At 37.9% G+C, this 24400-nt stretch overlaps 1 protein-coding gene across 1 annotated transcript in view; it reads left to right on the top strand.

Annotated features, from left to right (window-relative positions):
• Positions 1-747: 747 nt before the first annotated feature.
• LOC139934933 (serine palmitoyltransferase 2-like) overlaps positions 748-24400 on the top strand; it is a 38890-nt gene continuing 15237 nt past the window's right edge. The window contains exons 1-5 of the mRNA XM_071929364.1: positions 748-1265; positions 12989-13159; positions 15905-16059; positions 18795-18940; positions 22485-22609. Of these exons, the coding sequence (XP_071785465.1) occupies positions 1017-1265; positions 12989-13159; positions 15905-16059; positions 18795-18940; positions 22485-22609 (846 nt within the window). The 5' untranslated portion in view covers positions 748-1016. The remainder of the gene's footprint in view (positions 1266-12988; positions 13160-15904; positions 16060-18794; positions 18941-22484; positions 22610-24400) is intronic.

Here is a 24400-nt window from a genome sequence, read left to right as displayed (position 1 = left end):
TAGCTTTCCGGCGTGTTTAGTTTTCCGGGTGACGTAGTCATACAAAAATACCGCCGCGCCTGGCATGGCGAGTACTGTAGTTCTGTCTGTTAGTGTTACCCCAAATTGTTTCTATTTTACGATTCTTTTCTGTTTATTCCCTTGCCCCATCACACGTATTCAAGGGTATCATTTTAAGCAGGTCACACTGCTTGTGCCACTGGTTAACAGGATAATTTGCATGGTCTTCACACCAAATTCTCTCATACGATCCACGCGTTCGCCGCTCGTTGTACTCGTGGACGCCGCCATGATCGAAGAGTAACACGGATGACTCAATACGGCACTAAAAATTGACAACTTTCGCTTGCTGTGCACAGGCATCACATGACGTAATGTTACCGTATTTGGTCATTCGGAAAACTGAACACGGCGGAAAGTTGAAACCGCCACACCGGCATGCCAACAAGTGATGTTTATTTGAATGCCGCACACGTAACCAAGTAACATCTACATCTCATACATTATTCAATATTACACATGGACGCGAGTGAATTTAGACCGACAATTATCATTTTTCCCAGGAGTGGCTATTTACACCATGATTTACTGCACGACTAAATTGCTGGGGTCGAGGATAACTGTTTTGTTCGTGTCATGCTGATTGTCGACCCCGACCAAGTGGGCAGAATGCGTTGCGTGATAGCTAGATCAACAAATAAAGGATTTACAGGTTGTACATGTACGTAGTATGTGTGTATCGTCATATACAGTGTGAGCATACATACATGTGCGTAGTGGGACTAGTGTGTACACATTGCTCGACTACTAACGGTCACATGCCAAGCACTCATGCATGTGTTCTCTGCTGGTACTAAAATACTACGCCCCACCCCCACCCCCATGCTACGCTATTTCCAAAACACAAAACCACTCGATACACGGAGTAGTGAGATGTAGTTATGTAAAAAGTATTGACAAGATCAGTGAAATTAGCAACATATTGAGTTCCATAAAGTCGTGTCAGGCAACCCCAGATGAGGACTGTGAACGTTAACATGGCTCTACGCACCCGGGCTGGGAAAAATGGCACGGTCATCCTGCAACTGCCCGGGGGAGACGAGACGAAGGTGAAGCCGGTTCACTCCGCGGGGAAAAATGGCGTTGTGAACGGCAGGGTGGGAGTGGTTCTGAATGGATCGGCTAACGGTCATTGCTCACCGGTGAGCAATGGTCATGCTGTTGGACATCATTCCGCAGAGAAACCAGCCACTTCTGCTTACGAGGTATGATTGCTACACTTAATTCAGTATAGCTTTGGGTTTTTTTTCTTGTCTATCATTTTTTTATTTTGATTATAATTTTTTCAATTTGGGGGGTCGGAGAAACTCCATGCATCATGCATGGATGGAGGACAAATTTGATTTAATTTTTCCTCCATGGATGGTGTTACCACGGCTGCCCTGTGTCCTATTTATTGAAATTGTCAATTTAATTAACCGCGTGACATCATCATACAATCTTTATGTTCCATTGTTATTTTAAGCATTGAGGAATAACTAGACCAGGTATACAATTGTGTTGCTTTACATTGGCTTGCAAAGATCACCATATGGCCTTATGGCCTGCCTCCTCGGCCTGGATAATACAGTAGTCGCAATTACCTAATTGCAATTACAGTATCGCAATTACCTAACCTTTGATGGTAACGCCAAAAGGCAATACTTCCTGAGACATTTCTGATCAGATGCCCTGGCATGGCTTTATCGAAGAGATCCCAAGAAAAGACCATCATCAGACCATTATGGAGGTAGAAATGGATTTCTGTCGTTTGGTTATTAGTTGATTGATGGATGTTTGTTGTGCCCTTTAAAGACAGTGGACACTATTGGTAATTGTCAAAGACCAGTCTTCTCACTTGGTGTATTTCAACATATACATAAAACAACAAAGCTGTGAAAATTTGAGCTCAATTGGTCGTCGAAGTTGCGAGATATTAAATAATGAAAGAAAAAACAACCTTGTCACATGAAGTTGTGTGCTTTCAGATGCAAGTTGATTTCCAGACCTCATCTAATTCTGAGGTCTCGAGATCAAATTCGTGGAAAATTACTTCTTTCTCGAAAACTATGTTAAGTTTCAGAGGGAGCCGTTTCTCACAGTGTTTTAATCCTATCAACCTCTCCCCATTACTCGTTACCAAGTAAGGTTTTCTGCTAATAAATATTTTGAGTAATTACCACTGTCTTTAACCTACAGAGATTATGCCAATCACCCCGATCTCAAAAAAATGTCAAGTCTGGCCTCTGGGTATGATTGTCAAAATCAAGAAATTCCACGATGTTGGGAATTAAAAGTGTACAATTTTGAAGATACCCCTTAAAAAGTACTTAAAATTTTACTGATGGTGCGTCCATACATTTGCTGCATTTTTCTTAAATTCATGCCCCCCCCCCAAAAAAAAAAAAGGAACCCAAACATTTCTTAAGACATCTTCATTATGTCATTAGGGAGGAACAAAGACAAATCTCTCGGTGCTCTCTTGGCCATTCAAATGTAAGTCATGCGATATAGGCACATTACTGGTTTCTGCATGATAGCACAAGTGGACCCTCACAGGATGCACTAAAAGCATTCCCTCCCATGCTCCATTTGAATTGACCTTAATTCAAAGGGGTTGTTTTGAAAACTTCCTCGACCCACGACCCCTCGATGTCCGCCCCGTGTTCGAAGAATATCCTAACTCCGAATTCATAAAATGGCACTTTACGGTCAAGTAAGAATTAAGTCCCCGATTTAGAACTCACAGTGTGTGATCCGCGAGGCAACTTCCTTCCACGACTAGACTTGATTTCAAGTCTGAGATTGTGGTTAGTATTATCTGCATCAGCCACAGAGAATTGGTGTACAGGAATTCGAGACCTCGGCTGAGGTCTTGAACTCAATTCAAATATTTTTGTGAGAAATTACCTTTTTTTCTCAAGATCAATGTTTCTTCAGAGGGAGCTGTTTCTCTCAATGTATTACCATCAACAGCTGTACAGTATTGCTCTTTACCAAGTAAGATTTACATACATTTATGCATTATAGAGCTATGATTAGAGCGCTAACTTTCTCTGCGTTTTGAAGCCACCCTGGGCGCAGACATGTTTCATGTCTTACGTGACCACGGAACGATTTTAATTTTAAGAGAACACACATTGCCGCAATTTTTTAACATTCGGCGTGTGCGCTTACACACGCATTTGCCCATTCGCGTACGCCGCGCTACAGAAACCTTAAATTTGACTGATTGATGTACTAAAAAAAGCATACGCGCTATTATACATGATGCACACGACGCTCGCAGTTTGTACGCTCATCAGCAGATGGTGCGTCCATACATTTGCTGCATTTTTTGGTTCGATGACACATAGAAAAGATGCACTATGTATCATGTAAATAGCCGACCGTACAATTGCTGTACAAAAGTTCAAGCTTTTGTATTGGTTTGTACATAAACATGGATGCGTCAACACGGCTTCAAAACGTTAGACGTGTATCACAGGGTGTTAGCGCTCTAGTCAATATATATAGCTCTATGGATGGCAAAAAATATTTTGAGTTACGACCAATAACTAGTGTCCAGTGCCTCTAAGGGTGACATTTAAATATTTTGTGAGAAAGTAGTCAAAAATAGCTTTCATTTCATGGGGGGAAGGCGGTCAGAATCCCCCTTTTGCCACTTCGTTCCATCGACTAGGATTTCATGTAGATTAGTTGATAAAATGAATACAAAACAATAAGCTTCAAAGGGCCTACATGTGCCTGAAGTGACTTCTTTTAAGAATCATGCAGGACCGGCACTTGTTTAAACATCAGCACTATCAACTGTGAACAATAAGTCACCTATTCGATCAGTATCTCAATACATTACACAACGTGTTTTAATCTGTATTGTATTAAGAACATGTAGATTTCAAATTAAATATTATAATACAAAACACATAACGTTAGCATTGTACTTCCTTTTTTGAGATTTTGGCCTAGAAACTTCAACCTTAGTTTACAGCAATGTATCAAGTTTGTTAATTTTTGTCCTCATTTTTATTATTTTGTCAAGAACATGTGCGTACATCTTATCAATAGACCAATGCAGTGGCCTACAAAGTAGATCTACTAGCCAGATTTACAATTTTTGTTCGATGAATTCTAGGTTATTGAAACTCGTACACTTGTTATTTTAAATATCACTTTATTAAAAAATACCGTGTCTTGTATGACACTCCTTTATCAAAAACCAAGGCAGGATTGTTAGCATATATGGCTTAATTCTTCCAATATCCTCCTTTTATATATAATAACAATATTAGAATAATAATATTAAATAACATTTTTGTAGCGCTTTCCACAGGCGTTATATATCTTATGTCACTCCACATCAAATTATGCCTGACGTTGTGATAAAACACTGGTATGGATTTCGCCCACTTACCACAGTCCTTCTAATTACTTCTTCTTTGGATTCGCTTCCCCAAAAGAAGGAGGATTTGAAACATAGAGGAGTAAAATGACATGCTAACTAGCTGGCTTAAATCACAGAAAAAGTTAAGGGGGAAGTCATGAATTTAAATGTTGAAGTCTTTCTACTGACAGAATAAGTGCAAGTCCTAAAATTGAGGACAGCTAATTTAAAGTTTATGAATGCCTGGGTTTTGTTGTGGTTTATTTATTAGTCCAGCACACTAATGAGGCAGCTGCTATGTAGTTTCCTCCAGTGGTTGACAAAATATTCATCATCAGTGTGTATTGATTTGTTTGCCTGTATCCCAAACACGAGACGTTTATGTCATCCATCCAGCCAAGGTCCTTTGTTTGTGTGAAGTTAGGGGAGTCAGTGTGCAAACACAGTTTGACTAGGGTCATAAAAGAGTCCACATCCAACAAGTGGGTTTTTTTGGCGCAGTTTTCACAGGCTGACTGAACTCTTTGTTGTCTTTTCATTGTTGTCGCTCACTGGCTCTCTTCACGTCAATGACTGTGCAGAAATAAAGATTAATTCTGTGTTTCTTGGAATGAAAGATAGATCGATTTAACAGTATTTGGTTATGGGTAAAAAGGCAGTATAGGCCTATAACAGGGCTTGAAGTTGAGTTAAAAATATAGTGACCACTGGTATTTCAACCTCAAACTTTCACTACTGAACCAGGGGTCAACTTCACAAAGATAGTCCTAACTTAGGACTAGTCCTAGGACTCTGTAGGATCTTGTAAAGACTTAAGGCTAGTCCTAATCATGTTAGGAACTCGTCCTAACTCGAGATAAGACTAATTAAAATACTTGTACCAAGAATCACTTGAACCAGGGTCAAAACATGTAGGTAATTTATTTAGTTCTTTTTTTTCTAATACATCTAGTTTAGCATGAGAATGTTTCACAGATGAGCAACCAAACATGTCCACAGGTTTAGTGTATCAGCCCAAGGCTAAAAACCACCTGCCTCTGACCATTGGTATAATTCAAGCCCATGTTTTGAACAATAAGTTTTCCTCAGTTCAAATTTTTACTTGATTATGGAAGATAAGCATTTTTGTTAATTCCATGCAGTGGTCTTGAAGAACTAGATTAAAGATTTTGATAAACAAACAAAATAAAACTTGTCGAATCTCTTTTTACACTACACAAATAATTTGTTGATGGGAAAGTTGTTGATAGGCTTGTGTTTATATTTAATTTCTTTTGGATTGTTTCGAGTTAAAAAAAATGGCAACTTCACCCTAACAAACCACCCCAGACCAAGCTAAATTGACCCGATTTCAAATCTGTTAACAAGAAAGTTTCCAGTCCCAAACCAAACCAGTGACTTATTCTTATGAAACCTGCAACTCTCTGAAATTGAAAATCTATGGTGTATGTTGTAGAAAAAGCCTAGACTGAATCACAATTTAGACCAGGGCCACTTTTATTTGCCATAAATATTGATAGCCTGTGAACAATTAAAGAGGAGAATTCCAGTCCAAAACCAAACCAGTGACTTTTTCATTCTTGTCCTTGCTCTGTGTTCATACGTGTACAATACCTGCAATTTTCTGAAATTTAAAATTAATTGGGCAAGGTTTATGTCGTAGAAAACAAAAATAAACTCAATCACAATTTTGACTGAGACACATTTTTGCCATAAAAATTGTAGCCTGTGAACAATTAAAAAGAAGGATTCCAGTCCAAAACCAACTGGTGACTTGTTCAATACGAAATCGGCAACTCTCTGAAAATGAAAATTTTATTGGTGTATAATGTTGAAAAAAAAATAATCTTAATCACAATTTAGACTGAGACACATTTTTGCCTTAAAAACTGTTAGCCTTTGACCTATTAAAAGGAAGGTTTCCCGGCTAAAACCAAACCAGTGACTTGTTCATACGAGACCTGCAACTCTCTGAAATTAAAAAATTCATTGGTGCGTGTCGTAGAAAAAAAGACTTGACTAAATCACAAATTAGACTACGACGCATTTTTGGCAGAAAAATTGTTCGCTTGTGAACTTTGTACATTGATGAATTAGTCATCAGTGTATTTAGTGGCTGCACCTTCAGGTTTAGTCTAAACTGCCATGTAGCAAGCTTAGGGCATGCAGGGATCACACCCAAATTTATGATACAGCTCAACAAGGGAGTTTTGAAATCAAATCTGTCATGTATGGTTTTATATTACGTGAATCAGGGCGTGGCCAATTATTGATACTGTAGTTCAACACCCTGAGTTGAAGGGCACATACATGTACACTGTTACTTACTGAATATTCTATGTGCCCGTTTCCACTGGTTACAGTAGGCCTGGAGTTTCATCTTCGAAGGCCATTTTCATTTTGCAAAATCTTCAAGTCAATGGTAAAATTTTGAAAGGGCACCAAGGCCAAGACCAGGGGCAAAGGTAACAGGTAACATGGCCTGCGTGTAATTCCAGGCCTGTTACAGTAAATACACCAGGGGCCGATTTCACAAAGAGCTAAGATAAATCAATCATAGTTTGCTAAGTAATGTGTGATGTCAAAATACAAATCACTGTGGTAATACTGACAACTTAATTTGTGCTTGCGGTGAATTGTATTTCTTTGTGAAAACGGCCCCAGGCCTGGAGTTATATGAAGACCACACTGTTGCCCTAGTCTTGGCCTCAAGTGGTACCTCTTCAAAGGTTTCCCATGGACGTCAAGATGTTCCAATGGAAGGGGCCCTTTTCAAAATGAAAATTAGCCTTGTCTTGTGTAAATTTTTGGGCTGGTCGTGTTTGTACATCAAGTACATTCATGGGAAAATTTGATAGTATAACCATAGAGTGAAATTAAAAATAAAGGGGCCCTTTGCTAAATGGAAATGAGCATTGCCCTCTTTCATACATACTACATAATTTTGATTATCAATGTTTTATATGTAGTTATATTTGTAATTTTGTATAATACTTCTTTTTATTACTGCCAGTTAGTTGGTATTTTTAAAACCGTTATAATTATGGTATGGTGCCGCCCAATCTTTTGTTGTATTTGCCTAATCTGGTATAAATAAACCCTCTTAAATTGAATTGAATTGAAAAATGTGGGAAACAAATCTAGGGATGGTGATTGTGATTGTACATCGAGTACATTCGTGGGAAAATTTGATAGAACAGCCATAGAGCAAACACATCAAAGAAAATGTAAATTATTGAAATTTGTATTGCAATGAGTGTAAAACATAAGGATAATTAAATCATTTTGATTCATTTATTTAGTGAATTAGTCCTTGAGTTTGTTAATTATTGTTTTAATTTTAAGTGCTTTTGGTTTCATAAAGGTTGGAGGATATTGTTTGATAAGGGCTTAATGAATTGCCCCAGTGTGTGCATTCACTTATTAGTATGGCACATGTGGTTTGTAGTCACCCAGAGTAAACATGGATTGAGTAACGTATACAAACAATTGCACATACCCAGGACTAGCGCAGCGATAACATTTGTTTGGTTTAAGTTTCCATGGTCAGTTTGAGTCATTCAATAATATGATAAAGTACGTGTCTCATACAGATAATGTTTGCATAACAACATCCAGAAATACATTTATCACTATTAAAAGAGAATTAATTTTAAAAAGCGTGTCTGTAACAATTTGTTGCCCTGAGATGTTAAACCAAAAAGGAAAGGAACCCAATAGGGTAGCTAAATGTAGAATAGGGATCTAATGGTTTGGTGTGGAAAACACAAAAAAAAACAGTGTTAAATGTTACCTCGCAACATGCCATGGTTTTGTTATTTTTAGGTTTAATATCATTTTGGGGCTTGCGTTTTTTTAAATTAGTTTTAGGCCTAATTTACTCTGTAATTATGTTGCCGGTCTCCTAATTGTGTCAATGAACTGGTTTGGGGTGCCATGTAGAAGCCATACAACCGTAAGCTGCTGTGTAGCCAGGCACCACACCCAATTTAACGGGGAAATGGCGGCCATCTTACTTAAAGGGGATGCAATTTTGTTCTTCTTTCTAATAACAAGTTATAAACTAAAAGTGAAACCAACAATAATCTCCCTTGTGCTTTTTGACACTTTTTTAAGGTTTTATTATGGCAATAATTTTTGGAAAGGCGAAAAAAACCTGGCTGACTGCCATGACCTGGTGCAGCTTTTCCATTTTTTCCATCTGTTTACTTCTAGATGGCGGCTTGGTGATATCAGTGCATAGAAATATAATGTCTGTAAAATGAATGATCAATATTGAATTGGTTTAAACATTTATTGCCAGAACTCATTCTACCATGCTTTTTTGGAGGATGGAGTTCACTTCATACATGCACTTTGTTGAATAGTTGAACATGTCATTACACCGCGCACCTTTACAGAGCATCAACACTGTCAGTAGTTTTGTATACGGTACCAAACTGTAAACTTCCTCATTCAAGCTACAAGTACATGTACATCTGGGCCTTAATGCATTAGCCAGGCACCAGTAAGCATTCTATAAAACAGTAACATTTACTGGACATAATGAATGCTCATTATCCTGTTCTGTGAAGATCATTAATTCATTTGTTTGACCTTTGCCAAAGCCAAGAAACAAACGCTAATACTGAAAGCTCGACAACAGTACCTTGAATAGTTTAAATGTTCACAGTGTTCTTTTTCTGTACACAACTCACTGAATAAAGAGGAGCATGATGTCAAATTCGGTTTTGTGATGCACTAATTTGTTTACAGATAAGGTCCTCGTGATAGTTTGGAAATAGCCTCTCGTTGAAAGGGTGTTAAAATATAAACAGTCATTTTATCCGACACTTGTTCATAGCAAATTTGAACCGTGACGCAAACATGAAAAAATGGGTCGGTATGACACAAAGAAGATTTGTTTGTGTTATTGTACATGTAGATGAAAGGTCAAATCCATTGAATGCTGTTTGGTCCTTGTGATAGTTCGGAAATAGCCTCTTGTTTAAAAGGTGTTAAAATATAAACAGTAATTTTATCCGACACTCGTTCATAGCAAATTTGAACCGTGACGCAATCAAACATAAAAAAAAAGGGTTGGTATGACACAAAGAAGATTTGTTTGTGTTATTGTACATGTAGATGAAAGGTCAAATCCAATGCTGATTGGTCCTTGTGATATTTCGGAAATAGCCTCTTGTTTAAAAGGTGTTAAAATATAAACAGTAATTTTATCCGACACTCGTTCATAGCAAATTTGAACCGTGACGCAATCAAACACAAAAAATGGGTCAGTATGACACAAAGAAGATTTGTTTGTGTTACATACATGTACATGTAGATGAAAGGTCAAATCCAATGCTGTTTTGATTGAGTATCAAAAATCTGGATCTGAAAAATACCGAAAATGTTCTGACCATAATATTTTATAATAATGTTTTCATGTTGCGCTTTTCATACCCAAAGGGCGTCTCAAAGCACTTCCAACATGATTACTACTGGTCACTGGGCCTTAATTCATTCCTTAAACCATCTCAGCGCCCTGGGGAGTATACAGCATGTGCACAATATAAATGCGCTACTCGGCTAAACCAATCACAAGAACCATCTCTGCCCAAAAGAACCATCTCTGCCCTAACAGGTACCCATTTACCTCTTGGTGGAGAGAAGCAATTATAGTTAAGTGTCTTGCTCAGGGTAGGGACACAAGTGCCACAACTGGGATTAAAATTCACGCTCTGTTGAACAGAAACACCAGAGCTTGAGTTAGGTACCGTTTTATCCGCTCGAGCATGACCCCCTACGAAAGTGGGGTTATTAAAATTTGACGAAAATTTAACTTTAATGTTATTACACACATGGCTTTATACACCATTTTAGTGGGATGTTAGTGACTTCTACTGCGCAATTTTCCCCCTATTTGATAAGGAATCTTTTTATTGGAAAAGAGTACACCACAAAAACTAAATTGACCCTGGAGTCCCTCTTTTTTAGCACTTTTTAAAGCCATTGGACCCTTTCGGTAAACACAATTGTCCAAGGCCCACACTTCGTGTATCACAACTTCTATATCAAATAACAAACCTGTGAAAATTTAGGCTCAATCGGTCATCGGAGTCTGGAGAAAATAACGGGAAAACCCACCCGTGTATCCGCGCGTTTCGCCGTGTTATGACATGTGTTTAAAATAAATCCGTAATTCTCGCTAACGAGAATTGATATTGTTTTACTGTTTTCTCAAAAAGTAAAGCATTTCATGGAATAATATTTCAAGGGAAGTCTTTCACCACTACCTTCTGTAAACCCTGTAAGTTATTTGTAAATCTGTAAACTTTTTTTTTTTTTCTGTACCGAAAGGGTCCAATGGCTTTAGTGGACGCAGACAAAAGAAAAAGGGTTGCTTCAATCTTTGTGTAGTATCTCCATGCCTGTTGTATCTTATGATGGGGGCCAGCTGCTGGGCTTAATGGTGGGAAAGTGTTCAGTATACAATGTACTGTAAGAAACATTAAGTTTGTTTCTTATGAGGAGACATGGACAATTGAAAAAGCTGGCTAACCAGTAAAAGGCACTGGACACTATTGGTAATGTCTCAAAATAATTGTTGGCATACAAACTTACTTAGTATACAAGCAATGGGGAGCTCTTGATAGTATATAACACATTGTGGGAAACGGCTCCCTCTGAAGTAATGTTGTTTTTGATAAACAAGTAATTTCTCACTAAAGTATGTGGATTGAATTTTAGACTTCAGCTGAGGTCTCAAATTCAAACATCTGAAAGCACACAACTTGTGCTAAGAGCATTATTCTCTTGCAACTTTGATGACCAATTGAGTTCAAATTTTTTACAGGTTTATAATTATTTTATGCATTTGTTGGGACACACAAAGTGACAAAACTGGTCTTTTACAATTACCAAAGGTGTCCAGTGCCTTTATAATGGTACATGTAGGGTGTCGTGGCTGAGCAGATAATAGCACCTGACTTAAGCTATGGTGTTTCTGTTCAGCAGAGTGTGAGTTCCAGTCTTTAACCATGACTTCTGTGTCCTTCGCTTTAAATGGGACGAAAAGCTACTGCTCCTGTGTCTTGTGAAATGAATGTTTGTAAAATACTCAGTGCAATGCACTATCAAAGAGAGACGGGGTTCGCCCCTGTTTTACATGGCAGCAAATTGCACCGCAGCAGCTTGTAAACCATCACATGGTGCTACAGGTCTGTAAAAAAAAAAAAATTCCCATACTTCCACCTCCACAATACCTAACAAGAAGCCACTATTAATACAAGTGGTTAGTGCTTTAAGACACAGTGAGCACGTTCAGCTGCACTCAGTCATTTTGCAGCTGATTGGCTCACATGCTCCATTAACTGTGTTTATGCTTCGGTGCTGTGGTGTGCCATTGTTCGTAACTAGACTAAAGTGTATTAAAATTTCAGCTCTTTTGTTCTATTTTACTTTAATTTCCATGGAAACAAGACAGTATCATGCAGATGGAAATATGATACTCCTGTCCCTGTGTAAGTTTCATTTTTAATAAAGAAACTAATCTTCTTTTTTGGTCATCAGTCGCACTGTGTGACTTACAGGACTCATTGATTCTGGGAAGCGCTATGATGGTTACGGCCAAATAACAAACAATACCAGTTGATAGTTCAGATTTTTCAAACAAGAGGAGGATGAGGGCCTTTTTATTTACTATTACATTTTTTTTTTAAAGATGGGCACGAAGTATTTCAAATCAAACAGGCCACCAATTCTTCAGTTTGAGCCCATCGCAATCCTTTTTTATACCTATTTGTTGCATGAGGACCTGTGTAAACACTATTAACAGGGACGTATTACACTAAAAAGATTTGCTGGTAGGCATTTTCTAATACTAATATTGTTTTATAAAACAGACGGTTACACATTCTCGAGAGCATCACGTAAGATTCGGGAAAAGCTCCCAGGCCAATCCTTTTAAAACCACGAAGGTGTGTGCGTTAGATGGTTGATTTCGAGACCTCAAGTTCTAAATGCGAGGTCTCGCAATCAAATTCGTGAAAAATTCCTTCTTTCTCGAAAACTATGGCACTTCAGAGGGTGCCGTTCCTCACAATGTTTTATACCATCAACCTCTCCCTATTACTTGTCACCAAGTCAGGTTTTATTTTACGATCGATTGAGCTCAAATTTTCACAGGTTTGTTGTTTTATGTATATAATGTTGAGATACACCAAGTGAGAAGACTTGTCTTTGAAAATTACCAATAGTGTCCACTGTCTTTAAAGCATTTCCAATGGAAGTGCAAAGTTGGAAAATTAAAATGGCCTTGCCCTCTGAAAGATGAAGCTCCATGCCAGCACAAGACTTCATGCTCGATAAATGTTCAAAGATACAAAACAAACTTGAATTTTATCGAAACAAGATAGTGCCACATTTATGTAAATAAACATTCATCACTTCTTGCGACTCTACAAAACTAAAATTTAAGGATTGATGCTTTCCTCATGTTCCTTGTGTAAAAGGCAATTACCAGCAGTCACCCATAAATAATCAATCTTTATTGATGTGCAAATTTCTTAATGTGATTGATTTCAGAGGGCCAAGAAGCTTTCACATCAAGCTCCCAACGAGAAGACTCCCATCCTTATGGTGATTATCACACTCTACAACTACATAGCCTTGACGGTGATAGGTTACATCAAGGAATACCTCAGGAAGTTCCGTCTTATCAAGACCCCAGGGGCCCTGGAATCCATCAAAATGAAGGTAAGACTGAGGAGAATGTGAAAGCGTTGTCAGTCAGGTTCGTTTGTTTATTTGTTTGGGGAGCTGTGCCCAATTCCATAGAGTTGCTTTTTAAAGCTAAAAATATTGCTTTTAAAACAATTTTCTGCTGAAGCAGAAATTATCAGGATACCAGTCACAAATTGTACATGTTTTATGGTAATTTGGCTGGTAACCTTATTCTGGTAAGCATAACTTTGTTGTTACCAGCTACTTTTTGTGCTTTGAAGCAGCTGCTGCTCTATGGAATTGGACCCGGGTTACGTGTACAATTGTACATCATAAGAGCAAGGGCGAACCCTGCTTAATGGTAGATGTTCAATGTATGTCATAACTGTGTGTACTACAAACCTTTGGACCCTTGATGTGATTTTTACGCCTTGCTGCTTACATGTACATTAGTCATGGTTGTATCTTTCTGTGTTGTACTCGATCCATCAAAGTCACGCTAGACCCGGGGGATAATGGAAGTATATCTAGCTGTATGGGTTTACGATGATTGTTTGATATTTGGGTTATTCGGCCTACGTGCTGCACAGTACATAGTGAATTTGTTTAAATGCGGTAGTAGGCCTGTATGCTTCGTTTTTGAAAGGGCAACAAGGGCACCTAGGCATTTTCTCGTTGGTAAAGGGCACCTTATAAAGGCTATTTGTCAGGAGCATGGAGGCAATTGCTTCGTTGCCTCTGTGAACGAACCGAGCCTATGGGACTGGGAGGATTGGAGTGAATGCATTTATAACACATTCTTCTTACTGTACATAACTGGTATACCTTCATTCAGTCTGGAAACCTGACTTAACCACGTGTCTCTTCACATGTGGAATACAACATTTTCCAGTTGTCTAGTCAGTGCCCACAATGTAAACATAAAAGTTCGACTTTGACGTGTATTTTGTCTGAAATCTAGGATACATGCCTACAATACGTGTACTTTTATCGCATAAATGCTGAGTGCTGTTGGGGATAAACATAGTTGGATCAAATTCCCCCATGGTTGGATTGTACTATAGACTCACTACATGTGTGTCACAATCTAAGCAAGTAAAAGAATAATATGACCTTTGTTTAGAACCAGTAAACAAATGATAAAAACCTACAGTAGCAAGTGGGTTGTGATAGTGTCCAATGTATGTCAACAAGTGATGATGTACATGTAACTCGTCACTCCTGCATGACTTTGTGTTCTGTTGTTTTGCGTAGATGTATGTACACAGAGCTGCTGAGTCGGGGATGCTCATACATGTAAAATTAGCACTCCTGCAAAAGTCCCATTTTGTACATATTGTATATAGTACAATGTGTGTGTGTGTACCTGCATAAATTATAAAAGGTTTTGTCATGTTTCCCTGCATAAAATACATTTTCAGTTTGCTAAAACAAGGGGCCTGAGTAGTTGCCTTTCAGACCTCATACATGTAAAATTAGAACTCCTGCAAAAGTCCTATTTCGTACATCTTGTATTTATGTGTACAATGTGTGTATGTGTACCTGCATAAATTATAAAAGGTTTTGGTCATCAGTCTACCCGCAGGTCACTCGATATAATAAGTTTCCTTTGTGATTTATCTGCATGAGCAGGTGTGATTTTTCATGTGTGACCTCTGTGTGAATATACAATTAGTCAAAAGGGCGCTATGAATTTGGTAATTTTCAGCCTTTTCTGAAAAGTCTCAAACAAAATAATGTACCAATAAATTGAAACGAAGAGCATATCTGTCGTTTTGTTTTAAAAAAAATATGAGCAACTCAAGTTTTAAAAAGAGAAATTTGTACGTAAAAAATGGCTTCAAAACAGAGAAAAACAAGTCACAAAAACACGGGAAATTGTCCCGCTATGAATGTCTGCAACAGTCCCCAATTAGTATGTATGGATAGATAATTTCATATTCTACCTGGAAGTGTTAAAAACGAGACCGGAGCGTACCTAGTCCAGTCAGGATACAGCGATTTCCACCATTAATCCAAAACTCCCATTACGAAAAAATCAATTATTAGAGAGCATGGTTTTCCTGCACGGTTGATTGGCTGACGATGACATCATCGACGAACATGGCAGCAAGCTGTTTTTCCCCGACCACAAAGGCAGCGTTAGTCAATAACAAAAGAGCCCGTCTATACCATAGGATGAATGAGCTGATCCTCAAGAACACTCCAAGCCAAATTTCTGAAAAACGCGGGGTTAAACAAACCCGCGCGAGAAAGGAATCGTGACGTCAGTGGCCGCTATTTGATGTGGAAAATAGCGACTTCAGTTTGCCAAAGATGGAGAACTGTGTTCAAACCAAACTAGGGGAAAAGAGTCACTGGCGTCAAGGTGTCATTATAATAGATAAGCCGTTTTTGACTCAGCTGAAAAAGCCGCGGGGCCCGGTGCATTTTTGACTCGAGTTAATTATTACTAAATGCAAATTTTGAGAGTAAAATGGTTATTAACCCGTTCTACGATGTCTTTTTTGCAATAAAAAGGTAGGCCCTAATAGTTGAAATATTTAGATCATCCTTTATTGGCTGTTTAATGTGTGGATCATACAATAATTCTACTTCTAAAACCACTTTCCATCCATTCCAACCACTCATTTAACAACAAATGCTTTTTATAGCCAAACTCGCCTAATCCAATGCCTTAAATAGTTACGGTTTTAGGGCACTATGAGTGCAAAGTAGTTGCCCGCTAAGAATTTTGGAGCTAACTGTATGTCCTTTTTCTGTTTCTTTCTTTTACAGGATTTTGTGCCGCTCTTTCAAGACTTTGATAGTTTTTACATTCGCAATATTTATCGTAAATTAAGAGATTTGTTTGAGAACCCCATCTGTAGTGTTCCTGGTGCCGAACTGGAAATCATGGAGAGAACATCACCAGACTTCAACTGGACATACGTGTAAGTTTTACAATAAATAATAATAATAATAATAAAAACATTTAAATTGTGCCAAAACCATTCAAAAGATAAATGCTCACAACACTTTACGTAAAAATGACATTAACCAATAAAAGTTTTTAATTTAAGCAATATTTTTTTGTTTTAATGTAAGATGCCATTTTGGCACGATCTCCACCATATGGCTCAAATTCGGGCTCAATATTATTTTTGGGATCAGGTTGGTTCAGTGGTTTCTTTCCCTGCCTTTTACCTCTGTGGAACCTGGTTCGAATCCCACCTAAGACCAGAACCTTGTAGATTGAGTTTTCAGTCTATGCCTGATTGTGCAGGTTTCTCAACTGTGGGTTTTCCTCCAGCATCTAAAACTTAGCATTTTTTCATCCACTCTGTTATTAGCACCATTTGTGCTGATGGATGTGTAGGAATAAAATTTTAAAAATTTAAATTTAAAAAAAGCACGGTACCAAACATTTAAATGAACTGGGAAAATCTCTCTGAGAATGGTTTTTTCCTCAGATTTTTTATATAATATACATATATATATCTTTTTGGGTTTTTTTTTTTGGGGGGGGGCCAGCCTGAATCCTTTGCCATTCACATTGTTGAGACCAGTAGCCCATTATAAATATTATGGTTATTATAAAAACAGGCCTGGAGTTTCATCTTTGAAGGGCGAGACCATTTGTATTTTGCAAAGGGCATTTTCATTGGAAACTTTTCAAGGGGCACCAAGGCCATTACCAGAGGAATTACAGAGGCCATGGCCTCCTTGTGTAATTTCAGGCCTGATATACAGCCTGTGTCAACTTACACTGCGTTATTTTCTACTTGCATTAGCATTTTATTAAATTGGACATATAGATTTGAAACCCATACCTGCATTTTAGAGGAAAAGGCGTCTAGTCTCATCAAACTGTCTGACTATTCAATTTATTTCATTTCCTTTTGAATGAAAGATTCGCTGTGTCTGCCTGCAGTAATGGTATTATAGAGGTAGAAATACATGTAGCTGTACCTCAATGATGGTTTATTGTGTGGTTAAAGCCATTGGACCCTTTCGGTACAGAAAAGAAAAAAAAAAGTTCACAGATTTACAAATAATTTACAGGGTTTACAGAAGGTAATGGTGAAAGACTTCTCTTGAAATATTAGTCCATGAAATGCTTTACTTTTTGAGAAAACGGTAAAACAATATAAATTCTCGTTAGCGAGAATTACGGATTTGTTATAAACACATGTCATGACACGGCGAAACGCACGAAAACAGGAGTGGGTTTTCCCGTTGTTTTCTCCGACTCCAATGTCTGATTGAGCCTAAATTTCCACAGGTTTGTTATTTTATATATAAGTTGTGATACACGAAGTGTGGGACTTGGACAATACTGTTTACCGAAAGTGTATAATGGCTTTAACTAGTATCACATTGCAAAGGTCGATTTGTGCACAGTTGAGTTATTAGAAATTAGCAATTAGAAAGATTGAAAATTACTTGCACTTTTTTTAATAAATTCTACAGTGTATTAGTTCACATCCTGTTAAATGAAAGATGCACTGGTATAGAAATGGAGGTAGAAATAGTTCTACATTTACCTCCATGATGGTATGATGTGTTGAATTCCTCTGTCTTCACATTGCATAGATCTTTTTTACACGGTTGAGTTATTTGAAATTAGAAATTATAAGAAATTAATAATTAGAAATTAGCAATTACCAGAGAAAGATCTTGGGAATGATCTTGTGCAGCAATTTTACATTGCAATATATTCCAACTAGTAAGTTTTGTGCACATTGAATGCTAATATTGAATAGCAAATGATGATTTTAGAGTAATAACTGAAACATGTTGTGGTGCTTAAGGAAATCGTTCACTGCTAAAAGAGTAAAAATTACTTGCACATTTTGTCAACAAACTCTTCATTGTATTTACCTTCACCATCACTCTAGCCCATCAAACTCAAACTACATGGTTTCTTTAATTTTGTTGATGAACTGAGGACTGTATTGTAAACTCATTGTTTTTTTTTACATGGGATCAGGCATACCGCCATACATGTAATCAGAGTCCCAAAAGTTTAGGTGTTGAGTTACTAAATGGTGTTGGATTATGGACTGCGCTTAACTTACTATGCTTTTACATGGGAATCAGGCTTACCACCAAAAGTTATGGGGTTGATTTACAATTTTGTTAAAGCTACCTCCATGGTTACCTTACTGTATGGTTAAAGTGGGATGGATCCCAATGCATGTAGTAAATCATCCTCCAGGAGAGTATAGTATTTTAATGTTAAAAGCGTCTCGGCTAGTTCCATTGTGTTTTGGCCCTGTAGCTTTCATTATTCAAAAACGATGACAGGTGTGACAGGGTCAATTATGCTGGCAAATATTTTCTTCCTCCTTGATATTACCATGGAGTTAGAAATACTACCAAGACTCAGAGGGTTTCATTAATGGAAGCAATTCATTTTTCAACAAATTGTATCCTGTCATTAGAAGGAAGGTAATTTGCTTCGTAGCCACTCTTGAAATCAACTCCAATAACATTTATTAGTTAGAAGCCTACATCAGCTTCCGTTTCTCACAATTTATCTACAGCTCTCCATTGCTCGTTACCAAGTTCGTTTTTTAATGCTATTCCCCTAGCAATTATTTTGAGCAATTACCAATGTTGTCCGGTGCCTCTAAAGCATCTCAGATAAATTTTGTTTCCCCTTTTGCTTTCTTCAATTATACAGTATGACGGGGAGGAGTAAAAAATCCATCAACCTTGGCTCCTACAACTACCTAGGGTTTGCGGAGAACTCGGGCTCTCGAAACGAAATGGTGGAAAAAGCTGCGAGGTACTACGGGAATGGAGTGTGCAGTACGAGGCAGGAATTAGGTGAGTCTAGAGCAGCGAGCATTGTCATTAACAATGTCCATCTGGTTAGCGACTTTAATTATGCCACTCATTTTGCTGAGATTAAGTCTCCGGAGTCTGTTAATTGCATGATTAAAAAGGATTACTAAAAAGGATTTTTTATGTATTTTTGTTGATATGGCCAGAGATACTGAAATTGAAGGCCCTCGGGCTACATTTATTTGGTAAACTTTTTTTAATTCCGGGCTTATGTCCCTGGCTTATGTTTTGTTAATGTTTGCATTTTTAATGTCATTTAATGCAGAATAAATAAAAATAATAATAATTACAAATCTTTGTCCATTTTTTATAAATCAGGTTTGTTTTTGTGTTCCAATATTGTATGCTGTAGGTCTGGACTTAGATTTCCTGACAAAAACATGCTGGCAGGCATTACATCATTATTAATCACAAGAGCTTTACTGTTGTACAAAGTTTCATACACCTGGCAGCCCAACCTTCACAAGCTCAAAGGCTTGCTAAGAAAAAAAAACTTGCTTAGCAAAAGAAACGTGTGACCAGCCATTTTAATTTTTTTGATTGTTGCAACTGGAGTGCCCCACTAGTTGTTTTGCTTTACAAATCAATTTTGCCTATTGGCCCCTTATTCTTCGGAAAGTTTCCAAAACTAACAAACTTTTCCAAGTTCTAATAAGCAAATTAGAAATCTCCCTGATGACAGGAAAAAAGTCTTCCTTGTTTTCCTGAATGTAATTCTAAATGTATCCCCGATTGTATCCCTGGTTGCAGGATGCAAATGCAGCTCTGACATGAGTCAAAAGATGGCGCTATCAGATAAAATTTCTACACAATTCGTTTTAGATATCATTGGGAATAGGGGGAACAGAATCTCCTAGCACTCCGGATATTCCGGATAATGGCTCTCGACTGTTCCCTGTCTCCTGGATCATCTTTCAGGAAACTGGTATCCTGAGAAATCCTGTCCGCAACGATTGCACATTGACAGTTTCTACAGATCGCCAGCCATGGGCGGGGGAGTACATTTATACACGCAATATTATTCAACTTAAGTTTAAAGTTACAAATTGAAAGTTTAAACCCTTGCTGAGAAAACTTTTGGGTGATTAAAAATACTGCTTGACTTGTACAGCCGGGGGATAACAAGTATGGAAAGGGAAGCCACAAAATGTGAATTTTATGTGCAGTGCATGCTACCGTATCGATTTTGTTCTTGAGTCACATACACCGATGCATGTGTGGGTTCCTTTGTAATCGGACACTGAATCTTATGTCTATGTCTTCACAAATAACATCATTGTCTAGGTCTGTTTCATACCATCTGCGTAACATTACACGTATAGGAAGGTTTCTAGACATTGACACATGTAGCAGTGTTACAAGGTCTCTTGTTCTTTCACGATTGGACTATGGCAACGCACTTTTACTTGGAGCTAACACAACTCAAATTAATAGACTTCAACATCTTCAGAATTGGGCTGCCAAACTAATATTTTGTGCTTCTAAACATGATCATGCAACTCCTTTTCTCAAAAAGCTACATTGGCTCCCCGTGAAAGAATGCATTCAATTCAAAATATTGGTGCATGTGTATAAATGCTTAAATGGACTTGCACCAGCATATCTTCTTCTTGTTTTTCTTTTCATATTCAAACTAGGGCTGGGCTTCGCTCAGCATCAGACAAAACCCGCCTTGCTGAAGAAAAACCGAGCAGCAAATCTCTTCAGTCCGCTGCATCTAAATCATTTTCCTTGGCCGCTCCAGGACTGTGGAACCATCTTCCCATCACAATATGCACCTCAATTTCACTGCCTGTTTTCAAGAAAGCACTTAAAAAACATCTTTTTCCTTAGTGTCTGTTTATTGCTTTATTGTTCATTTGTTGTATTATCTGCATTGCTATTGTTCGTTTAAAGCACTGTGGTCTAAATGAAATGGCGCTAGATAAAAACCCATTGTATTGTATTGTATATTGTAATGTGTAGACATTGTAAAACTAGGTTGATTTGTAGTCGTGGAATGTAATTATGTTTATTGAGTTTTGTACATAAATTACATGTATAGTCACATGTATGTGCGGGTAACTGTGTACAGGAAGTGTGATCAAATTTAGTTTTATTAAAAACAAAAATTATGTGGTCACATTTGTCATTATTCTTTGGGGCTAGTTATCTAAGGTTTTTTTTCTCATCCTTGTATCCCCTTTTTAAATGTGTCTTGTCAAATAATATTATTTTTCTAATGTTGTGGTATCTCTGTTTTGTGCAATTTTATCAAATATTCTTGCGGTTTTGTTTTTTCCACTTGATTGTGTTTGGTCTGGTTAGGCCCTATGTCTAAATCTAATATGTTTATATTTTATTTAACTACATTCTTTATTTCCTTGTTTAGTGTATCATTGTATAGTGCAATTCAATCTATCGGTTGCGTTTCTCAGCAGGCCAGGAATGAGTCAATGTTGTAAAACAACACCAAGAACATTGGTGACAAAACAACATATAAACACAATACAATACATTGTGGGGGGGGGGGAGGATAGTGATTAACAAAAATACATAACAAAAAATTAATAAAGGCATATGCTGAAATCTTTTGGCTTGCATTTTTGTTACTATATACCACTAAATTTCTCCAGCAGAAGGTCGGCACTTACATGTAAGGTCACCTGTTGCCTAACGTTAGCATGTGTATATTATGTATGGTTGTCCTTCCTATTGAATCGCATAGAAATAATTATAATTATTCCATCATGCGACAAAAAAAAAAAAAACGCTTGAAATTCTCTTTCATAATGGATGACCATTTGCTACGCTTCAGGTGCTACATTTCAACTGGTATGAAAAATGAATGGCTTTAGTAACAGGCCTTCAGTGCATCATCGATTTCAGATGGTCAAAGTCCATGTATTCTTGTTTACTTAGTATGAGCGTTATTTAACAACTCTGTATTTGTTTGATATTTGGTGATAACAGATTTTACCTAAATTAGAAATCCAAACAAGGCTTTCACTTGCTTCTTAAAGCTATCATTTCCTGTTTTTTTTTACTGCAAAATATTAACTTGTTTCATTCCTTGTCATGCTCAGTAAATGTGCTGTCATTTGTGTGGGGTCGGATTTTGTATCTTCTCGAAAAGGCATTTGTTATGATTTATTGTTTGGCGGGTGGTTGAATAATCGCGGTCTGTGTTGGATAACAACCCTTTGTGATTTTTAGTTCAGAATTCCAATGACACATTGTCACCAACTGAAGTGTCACAGTTCAGTTGGTCTACTGTTGTGTTTTTCCTAAAGTGCACTTTTAAAAATCTCCAAGGTTAGTTTGTCTGTAGCAAAATACACAAAATTATTGCAGAATTTTTCTTGCAATGCAAATTATGCAAAACCTCAAATTTAGTACTTGGAGATGATAAAATGGAGTCGTTAGTATTTCTCGACCAGAAAGGAAGGGTTGTTTGGTGGAGTGATTGTTTGTTTGCAAAGTCTGTTACAATTTTGTTGTCTGGTTTTAAAAAAAAAATGGTTGTATTTGTTTCATTCATTTGCAGGCACTACAGATAAAATAATGGAACTGGAGAGATTAACAGCTAGTTTTCTAGGAGTGGAGTCTGCCATTACATTTAGCATGGGCTTTGCCACCAATTCTCTCAACATTCCTGCCTTAGTTACAGAGGTAATATCCTGTTTATTTTGGTACAATAATTATTATTGTTATAATTGTAATTGGTTTATTGAAAGTTCAAACATCGCAGGGTTGAATTTAGTTTAAAAGATACAACAACAGTAAACATATAAAAATATTAAAAAGGGAAGTGTTTACAGATTTTTTTTTTAAGATTATGTACAACTGACAACAACAAAAACTTGGATTCAAGCTCCATAAAAAACAAGAAGTAAAAGGTTGAGAAGGAATTGGGCTGTTTTTGTACACATGCACCTGTTGGTTCTACACCTGATTGGGAAAAAGTTTGTTAGTATTTCTCAGATTATTGTTTCTGTTGGGTGGGAGCAAATGTTTATAGTTGTTAGAACTTAAAAGTGATTTACCGGTGTCTAACAGAGACGGGTGACAAGCCAACCTGGTTTGGGTGTTTTTTTCTTATTGTTAGCATTGAATGTAGGTTTCTACCATTACTGGATACTGCATATTAACAAAAAAACACTAATTAAGCAAAAAAAAAAGGTTCAAATTTTGTTACACACCAGAACATCCAGACTGCTTTCTGTTACAAAGAATCCTCTCTTACACTCAGTACTCTCGTTTACATCCAAACACTCAGATTACCTCTCGCTGACACACAAACAGCCAGTCTACTCTCTGACACCCCACCATCTAAACTACTCTCTGACACCCAGTCTCCTTTCTTACACCCAAAACATACAGATGACACCCAAACACCCAGATTCCTCTATGACACTCAGACTCTCCTTAAACACCCAGACTCCTCTGTGAACACCCTAACGCGCTGACTACTTTCTGACACCCTAACACCCTGACTCCTCTCTGACACCAAGTCTTCTTTCTTACACCAAGTCTTCTTTCGTACACCCAAAACATGCCTAAGGCCCTTTTGGAAACAACGGCTTGGGCTTTGGATTCAGTTTAGGCCTGAGCTTGGCCTCGCCGGTTGTTTTGACAATTGTGCCTATGGTTTCCAAAAGGGCCCATATGACACCCAAACACCTAGAGTCCTCTCTGAAACACAAACACCCAGACTCTTCTTAGACACCCAGACACCCAGATAACCCTCTCTTACACCCAACACTTGCCTAAGACACCCAACACCCAGACTCTTCTTTGACACCCAGACACCCAGATAATCCTCTCTTACACCCAACACTTGCCTAAGACACCCAACACCCAGACTCTTCTTTGACACCCAGACACCCAGATAATCCTCTCGTACACCCAACACTTGCCTAAGACACCCAACACCCAGACTCTTCTTTGACACCCAGACACCCAGATAACCCTCTCTTACACCCAACACTTGCCTAAGACACCCAACACCCAGACTCTTCTTTGACACCCAGACACCCAGATAACCCTCTCTTACACCCAACACTTGCCTAAGACACCCAACACCCAGACTTGGTGCTCCTCTCTTATTCTCATTCATAAATGCCGTTTTGGTTAAAAGGTGTAATAAAGTTGGAAACTCTGTAAAAACTTTTCTGACGTCCCTGAGCTCTGTACGTGCGGTGCATTTTTATGAGACAGTTTTCGGATATGCATTTGTGCGCGTATTAATGCATCCCTGTATCCATGGGCTAAAATGGCGCGGTGAGATCGATCACCCCTGGAAACAAAGTTGTGGGCTATAACCCACACAAATGCAATGCGAAAACAATGGGTTATAAGTAGCTCCAGTTGGCCATTATCAACCGTTTAAACACCCCCACGTGACGCACTCTCCACCAATAGGAATAGCAGAACTGTCTTGGGTGTTAATTTTTATGAATG

This window comes from Asterias amurensis, chromosome 1 (genome assembly GCF_032118995.1).
Source record: "Asterias amurensis chromosome 1, ASM3211899v1".
Taxonomy (NCBI): Eukaryota; Metazoa; Echinodermata; class Asteroidea; order Forcipulatida; family Asteriidae; genus Asterias; species Asterias amurensis.
Note: the sequence above shows the minus strand (reverse complement) of the source record. Positions and strands in the feature narration are given on the sequence as shown.